The sequence below is a fragment of the Antrostomus carolinensis genome, unplaced genomic scaffold (genome assembly GCF_000700745.2).
Source record: "Antrostomus carolinensis isolate BGI_N321 unplaced genomic scaffold, ASM70074v2 scaffold3807, whole genome shotgun sequence".
NCBI classification, from domain to species: domain Eukaryota; kingdom Metazoa; phylum Chordata; class Aves; order Caprimulgiformes; family Caprimulgidae; genus Antrostomus; species Antrostomus carolinensis.
In genome coordinates this window covers 44880-53982 of record NW_010328033.1, presented here as the reverse complement: position 1 = coordinate 53982, position 9103 = coordinate 44880, and the positions used below count along the sequence as shown (strand labels likewise).

At 34.3% G+C, this 9103-nt stretch overlaps 1 protein-coding gene across 1 annotated transcript in view; it reads right to left on the bottom strand.

Annotated features, from left to right (window-relative positions):
* Positions 1-471: 471 nt before the first annotated feature.
* SLC41A2 (solute carrier family 41 member 2) overlaps positions 472-9103 on the bottom strand; it is a 44845-nt gene continuing 36213 nt past the window's right edge. Inside the window, exon 10 of the mRNA XM_010172098.1 lies at positions 472-657. Coding sequence (XP_010170400.1) covers positions 472-657 — 186 coding nt within the window. The remainder of the gene's footprint in view (positions 658-9103) is intronic.

Here is a 9103-nt window from a genome sequence, read left to right as displayed (position 1 = left end):
GAGAAGGCAAGCCACTGACTTAGTCTTACCCTCTTCTTTGTCACCACTAAAAGAACATATAAAGATTGTTCTGGTTTGCAATACAGGTAAGGAACTGTTATTTTAAAAGACCAGATCTTTTAAAAATTTAAAACTTGATAAAGGATTGATCTGCCCTTCGTTGTGTCTACTCAGATGTCTTCAACTAGCAGCAATCCACCTTGGCTTCAAGGTAAAGGTCTCAAGTACCCTTAGAAATGGGTGACATAAATAGCTCTGAAAGTTACAGTTACAGTACTACTATCAGTTACTCTGATAGTAGTTACATCCTACTTTTAAAAAAACAAACCAAACTAAAATCATTAAGGCTGTTTTATATCTGTGTCAACTTGATTTACTTATACCAAATGGAACAATCACATTGAGGACCTTCATGGGGAATGATCAGTCTTGTCAATATTCCAGGAAAAGTAATTGCATCCGTTGGAATAATTAGTCTCCGACATCGCCATCTCTGTCACCTATGAGCCACAGAAAATGAAACCCTATAGCTAATAAGGCAGTTCCAAGCAGATCTCCCAGTGCAGTAAGATAAGGGATAGAAAAACTGTCAGGATCTTTTCCTTTTTTCCAGAAGTGGTGCACCATCCAGTCAGCAATCCATAACAGAGTAAACACCTACGGAACAGCAACCAACCAAAATCTGCATTATTATCACATAAGTTACATTGAAAGGAAGTAAACAGCCAACATTATTGTCTCCTTAGTATGCAGCATTATTGTATACAACAGCTTTTGAAAAATATAAATAATTAATATGAATTAATTTCAGACTAAAACTCCCCACAACACTTAGCCAACTTCTCTCAGTCGATCACATGCACAGGTAGAAGGAACACACTGAATCATTGATAACATTCTTCACCTATGCTTGAGAACTTCTGAAAATGGCAAGAAAAAGCAAAAACCAAACATGCAACTGCTCTTCTCACACAAGACATCATTCTGTACAGCAAGAGCATAAGTGGGGCTTCAGGATCATTCAGAACCAACCGACATTGCCCCAGATGTAAACACTCAATCCAGGCATGACTCTTGTTTCCACAGGTCTAGAACTGACCTGAAATCAGACATGATATAAAGAATACCAGGTCAGACTATGAAGAGTGTCATCTGGGTTGTATGAACTGCAAAAAATGGCCTAAAAGCTACTTTTAAGCCTGAAATACCAGCATCAGCCCCTCTGTAATACAGCACACCTGCAATATATATTATGAAATTGTCACTCCAGGCTGAATTTGTCCTAAAGTAAAAGATTTCATTCCCAGCTGTGAATGCCTGGGAAGTTCAAGAGGTTTGATCTTAATACCAAAGGTATGCAAATTCATTAGTTTTAGAAAAGAATTCTTTTAATGTTGCACAGCTGTATGATAAGAGATTCTGGTTCACTAGAATCACATGGTATGGCATGGCATGAGGTGAACGGAGAAAGGACCACTAACTGAGTTTCCATTTCTTCTTGTCTCTTCTAAGGAGCTGCTTAAGATGAAATAAACACTGTATTTTATGTATTTGTAGTTAATCAGATCTTTAAGAAGGGTAAACTTAGGACAGTTACTATGACGATTAATTTTTTAAAAGTCTACTATGTACTTTTAAAGAAATAGTCAGTATCAAAAGTAGTAAAAGGTACAAAATTCACATTTGATTTAGTAAATTATCAATTACTGGTATCAAAAGCATCTTTATAAATGTATGCACTCATTTACTGAAATACCAATGAGATGGCTGCAAGACACTTCTCCACAATACAAAATACAGCAAAATGAATGTCATACAAAAAATTGTGTTGGAAAAGTATCTCAGTCTTTGCATTCCAAAAGTATATGTTAAAATACAAGCTGTAATTTCTAATTAAAAAAGGGGGGGGGGAGGGGGAGGAGTATTTACTTAATGAAAAATGCATGGCTTATTTATATAAACATATCTTCTGAAAAGGGAACTGTGTAGTCTAAGCTAATTATGCAAGATCTAGGTGTGCTGACTGGAATCCAAACAAATATATTTAAAACAGATGTTTTCTTTGGAAGACTAGCAGATTCTTTGAGTCAGCTCCTTCTTCTAACAGAAGAGGCCTGTTTATAACAGATACCGTGCATTAACATCTCCTACAGGATGTGCGCAGAAGGCTCTGTAGCCCCTCACATCAACAATAGTTATGCATGTTCTCTTAGAAGACGAGAGCGTTTGTTCCAAGAATAATTTATAATGCATTTATATGACAGAAACAATTAGACATAGCATACACAGTTCAATTTAAATGGCAGTATGCACTTTTGTCTTTTAAAAATCATGACATGAAAATTTTTAATTTGTTTATATATTTTCCACCCTAAAATAACTGACTTAGACTATTGTGAAAAATGAATAGTTTGCAAATTAAGTTTTGTGAACTGTCTCATATTAACTTACAGGTGCATAACACGTAACAAAAATGATATCAAACCTGGCTTCTCTAAGTAATAGGGAAAAAGTTATAGCACATTATATTAACAGATGCTTATGAAAGTATATGAAGGCAGTTGGGACGTACCACTTGTGGAATGAGACTGCAGTTCACCAGTCTGTATTTTGGTAAAGGAATAATGCTATCATCATGCATTTGCATGGCTAGAAACTCACTAACATTTAAGAATTATGCAGATCAGTCTTTGGAAATGGTTACTTATTTGGCCACAGTAGTTGGTGCTGCAAGATCAATGTGGCTTAGATCTTCAATGAGATTTTACTTCTTACCAATGTTAAAAGGGGGTGATCAAATTCATCAATTAACTTAAAAAAAAAAAAGCAAAAGCCCTTCAATGAGTTTGCTGATTTTTGAAAGTAAGATAGTCCTTTAAATTAAAGTGATAAAAAAAGCTACTCATAAGAATCTGTCAGAATCTGTCAAAGAAAAGTCATACAAAAGACATTACCAGACTTGTTACTTTAAGTGGCACAACACTTCACATTTTCTGGGATTTATCAGTGACCTGTACTTTTTTCAGCAAAATCACGCAGATGCCATAGTAGTACAAATACTCTGTACTTCTACTCTGCACTCGTGCTGTGAAGAAGAAAGCCTTTATACTTCCAATTGAAAACCAGCTGGTTTTGAGGGAAAATATAAAGGGATCAACATTACAGAAAAGCCTAATAAGATAATACAAAAGTGATCTGTTTAGCATGAAATGCTGTAGAAAAGTGATAAGAAAAGCTTGTGAATATGTGCAGAATTGTTCGAGATGTGAACTAGTATTTTTAAATTATTTTATATTCCATGGAAGAGAATTATGAAGTGGTTTTGCAAAGAAGTGATGCATAGTAGAATTATGAAACAGGGGCCTAGGAATTCCTCCAGACTGAAGAATTAAATAACCCTGAGGTTTAAGAAAGGTAAAAAATAACTAAATAGTGATATACATAAAAAGATCTATCTAAAAAAAGGGAGACACTCTATAGCCACTGATCAAGAAAAAAAAGCCCAGAGCAAGGATTGCAAAAATACAGGCAACATTCCAGATCTTCTGATATTTTACAAGAAAGATCACATCAAGTTATTACTCTTCCAGAAAAAATTACAATCAAAATTGAGGAAAATGAGACTTAAAGAAAACATCAGGTTTAGACTAACAAAATATAAAATAAGTATCCCAATAATTACTGATATTTTCTAATTATAAATGTATATTTGTGAAAAGACTTATCAGTCACATTGTGACTCGGAAGACAGAAGCAGCACACTAGAAATAAGAATGAGAGGGAGGGAAGGAAGGAGTGAAAGAGCAAGAATGAAGTCTTTATCAGACCCTAATGATGAAGAACCTGAAAATAAGGAGTAAGGTACACATACCATTTTGTACAATAAAGGACAGAAATAGAGCGTAATTCTCAATATTGAACTTTCTGATTCAAATTACAAATATCAGATCGAAACTGAAATCGAATATGAATGCTTAAATAAGAGTGAGCCTCACTATTTAAAGCTCAAATCTTAGGATTGCAGGACTAGAAATAGGAACATCATACACTACAAAGCAGTTTTTTCCTTTATTATTGGGCACAAAATTTACTTTAATTATTTGCAGGTCTTTAGATACAAATAACAAATTTATCTAAAGAAAAGTTGCTTTTTGTCCTTTGCATGTAGTAAGGACCACTAAAATCTATTTGCATATTCTCATGTAATTAATTTCTCATTACTTCTGAAATGGGAAAAGAATGAAACTCTATTATTTAAATTAAAAATACATAACTCCCTCCAAACATTCTTAATACTGTCTAAGCTTCCTATAGCCTAATTGATATATTGCAGGATGCTAAAATATTTTTATTGTTTCTTTCATCTGGAGTGACCATATTTCATCAGTGAATGCATTTCAAATTCACAGTGATAAAAAGTATAACATTCAAATGTGTAATATTTGTAAAGTGGATTTGAATCTTCCATGTTTATATTCGTTTATACATTAGTTGCTGTGATTAGTGAATCCCAACATCACAGTGGAAAAAGTTTAGGTTATATATTTTCTTTGGGTTTTTTTTTTTTTTTTTCCACACAGGCATTATCAAAATTCTACTATAAGTTTAGTATGTAGAACCAAGACCTTTTAGCAATTTATTTAGCATGTCTTGGATGGACAGGATTTCCTGCATGTTTCTAGTACTGCAGATTCACCTTAAATAGTTTCCATGTGAAGGTGCATTACAAAATAGTTTCATTCTGTTACTTTAGACAGGAAACACAGATGCAAATAAACTGTGGTAACCTCTTTTCAAATGTATTTTAATCCTGCTTTACTCTCAAACTTATATGGACTCAAAGATCTTATAAATCCATGAAATTCAAACATAAGTTTACTTATTTATTTTTAATTATGAGTGGAAAAACCCCAATTAAAGATCTCTAAATAAACTACTGTGTCCTGACTCTGACATTCTCACCAGATTTATGGTTTAGGTCTTCTAGTGGTTTTGATCCTTCATTAAGTTAACTTTTAAATTATATATTACATTTCTCAGATTTTAAATGGCTTTTGATGTCTTAACGTGAAACTAAGTAGTAACTGTACAGCACTCATAATAAATCTACGCTGAACTTACTTGCTGAATTTCCATTGTTTACAGACAGAATTCTGTAGTCAGTGAACTCTCACAGTATGGTCTATATACATTTTTCAAAATAAATTTTTCAAAATAATTTTTTCTCCACTGTCTTCTCAGATAGCATATCTAGTGTGTGTCATGTCCAGGGGAAACAAGTCACTATTTCCTCCAAACATACAGAGATTTCCTTCAGTGTCCAGCTGCAAAGAAACCACTGAGCAGGAAGTTCTTTCTTGCTGTTGTTGTTGTTCACGTAGCTAAGTGGTATTAGCTACACTATATTATCCAGGTACCCAGACAGCATAACATAAATTTATGTAAGACTAAAACCTCATACAAGTAAAAAAGAGGATACCATTTTAACTGATGTTGTTTCTAAATAAATTTTATCATATTGGTGTAATTTTCTGAGAAAGAAATTTTTTTATTCCACAGTTTAAATCCAAATTCCTCAGACTGTCCTCTTGATTTATTTGTAGCTTTGCCAGACATCCTAGTTTGACCAAGAAAGCCCTAATTTCAGGCTATTTGTCAGCTGTCTGAATGAGGAGCACAACCCAGACTATTAAGTGTTCAGCACAACTGTAGCACAACTCAGTGTATCATGATACATACATGAGCACTTTGAGCTCAGCTTTCTGGAGGCAAAAATGATATATCCCTGATAATGACTTGGTAGGAGTCAGGCTTCTACCACAGACAGCAAAGCAACATGCCTGGAAGTGAAAGAGTGGGTGATACCCATATTCAGATCTCAATCAATCTGGCATGTTGGCTTCTCATGCTACAATGAAAAATCACTGAACACGCAGAACTGTCCAGGTTTTGACCTTAGTTTCCATATTTCCTTGAATTATGTAGTCTCTTTAGCAGTTATATGCTCTACCTTTCAGGAGTAAGCTTTCCTATTAGAAAAAGCAATATTTAAAATGCATCAATATTTTCTCTATAAACACAACCTTTATAATGTACAGTATATGCCATGAGTTATTTTTCCACATTGAAGAGGCCCACACCATCATTAGAATCCTCACACTAGTGCGAAATCCAAGACGCTTTTGATGTGATCAGGAAGTCATTACGAGCACTGCTGAATTCTTAGTTTTCTATTGCCCCAAACAGCCTTGAAGCACTGCAAAAATTACTCACAGCAGTAGACATCTGACCTTCATTGGCTAAGAAGGACTGCATTTTGGAATTACTTATTTGCTTGGTAATAGCACTGGGCATCTCCTATTGTTTGTTTATTCCCCAAGTCTTTAATGTAACTGTGTACTCAGATTTGGTTAGGAGGTGTGAAAATTCCTTAGAGGGCATTTTACTGGCTCAGTGAGAACATGAAGAACAGAGGCCGCCTTTGAATGCTTGAAGCCCTGTGCCAGGACTGATCACTTGGCAGTTCCAGTGCTGCTCTCATGCTACTGCAGGTTGACAAGACAGAGGATGGAACTTTGCTCAGTGTATAGCCTCATCCAGTAAAAAAATAATTTTGCCTTTGTGAGGTACAAGAGGAGGACTGTTTTTCCACTAATATATTCTTTGTTGGTCAGATGCCAGATTGTAACTGCAGGCAGCATAATGGTATGTGCTCGTGTGTGACTTGTTTTTGCAAAATTTTCAAGAGAAGAGTATTTTTAAATAGAGGCCACTCATCAAATCCAAAATACATTTAAAATTAATATACTGATTTTCATTAATGCATATTGGCTTGCCCAGATACTGTATGCTGCATTCTGTGAAGTACTCTACACCTAGTTTGTTCATAGAGAATCAGAGAGAATGCAGATCACAATACTGGCTACTCATATTATTTTAAAAATATGTAATTTCGTGGGGTTTAGAAACAACTACATGTTCAGTGAAACTGTACTTTGTTTTACTACATACTGTGGTTTTGGTCAATAATAATTAAATCATACTATTGCTAATGTACATCACATCATATCAATTACTTATTTCCCATAAATTTTTCAATTAAATGACATGGTGGGGAGAGAGTATTTAAGAACAGGTAGGGAGAAGAGAGGAAAGAAGCTGGTAGGCATCGGTGGTGAAAAACCTAAAATCAAACAATGATAGTATCACAACTGGATGAAAATGAAATCAGCTATCTGATTGGAGCTTCAGTAATATTGTATAGAGGCTGCAATGCAAATAAATTCCATTTCATCACTTTAGGAAGACGAATATTGAAGTTTATCTGAAAAGTCTTGTTAAAATGCCAAACAGAATTCATATATATGTTACAAATTTACTGTAGAGATAATGTGGAATAGCATATACTGAAAGAAGAACTGGAAGATAGAAATACAGAAGTCAAAATTAAATTTTTGGTGTTAACTTTTCCTTCATTTTTTTCAGCTTACTATAACATTCTAGTTCTACTTTTGCCATTTCCCTAACCCCTTCCGCTCCATTTTAAACAAACAGAGAGCAGGAGAATCAGAAATAATAAACAGATTTTTAAGTTAATTAAACTATTTCAGTCCATTGTAAAATATGTCATTAACTAATTGAATATCTTACAATAGTCACTTATAATAAAAATAGAAAATTCACTTTGTTGCCGTTGTTTTTCAATTTAGCTTTAATTTTGTTTAACATAGTGGAAAAACATAAATAGGTGGTGTATTGCCATAATCATTATTCAGCCACCCTTTCTGCCCCCCCAGCTCAATACAAGTAAGAAATTGGAAAGGGCAAAGTAGTGACATCAAACCTCCTAAAACACAAGACTGACCGTAATTAACTCTTACCTTTGGGGATCAATATGTTCTATTAAATTATCATCTAGCACCTCAAACATAAAAGATAGAGACTGCAAGCAGGCTTGTAATTTTTGACATCCATTTTCATATGCCTTCCATACAAAGTGAAAATAAAGGCCAAGTCCAATATATTATTTTAAAAGGCCTAGAATTCAGATCTCTCTCTGCTCAAAATACTGTCAATGTATTTGTTTTGTTAATAATTGAAATTACAATAGTTAGTTGTGAGGTTTTTCAGTTTTACAGCAGAATTGGAAAAGCTCTCATTGGGAGGACAAAAATATAAAAGGATTCCAGAAAAATGAGATCAGTAAATGTTGGCTTATGCCAAAAGAAATGACAGTTTGAAAAAAGTTCTTTGCTATATCCAGGTGCATAGATGATGTCACTGAAAAAAGGGAAGAGGAATGAGTACAAATATTTTAGTGTTTTCCTTGAAAAAGGAGAAACTTAAAAACACACAACTGCAGTAGGGAAGTGCTTCAGACTGACAGCTCAGTAATATATGTTCAAGATTTAAGGGTTAACGCAAGAATCATCTCTAATCTTTTAAATCTGCTCTAATTAGAGGTACAAAAAACTACAATAATCACTACTTGAAAAATGCCAGAATAATTAAAATTGGGAAAAGAATCTATTAAATATTTTCAGAAGGTTTTAAAAAACATGGGGTTCCAAATTGTCAGTCTGTCAAGATCCATGAGAAGTTATGGTGTGCAATAATGTTACTCAGTTTCAGAGTAAATACATCTCAAACTGCCTGTTATGGCTAGAGACAGAAGGCATATAAGAAAAAAAATCTTATATAAAAGGGAGTGGGGAAAAAAGAAAAAGGCTATATGTCAGCTTTATAGGTGAAAAATCAAGAAAATGAGGTGTGGCCTTACGGACTGAAATGGAGATGCACAATTGCAAAACTGAACACTCTAATCAGACCTTAAAATCAGCTTTACATGTGTATATGTGCCAATGTTGGATCTGAATGACTGTGTGATCTGAAAGTCCTGTCCTAATGCCTTCACTTGGGTTCCAGCTGGACAACTGCATTTCTTTCATCTTACCCTACCCTTTCCTCCTGAAGAAAAGGTTTGTATCCCTAAACATATTAAGATTGCTGTTCTGTGAGCAGGAGGATTTCATACGGATTTATGAATTCAGGTTAACTCCTGTGGGAAATCTCTGAAGTATGATAATGGCTGAAATCACACTGC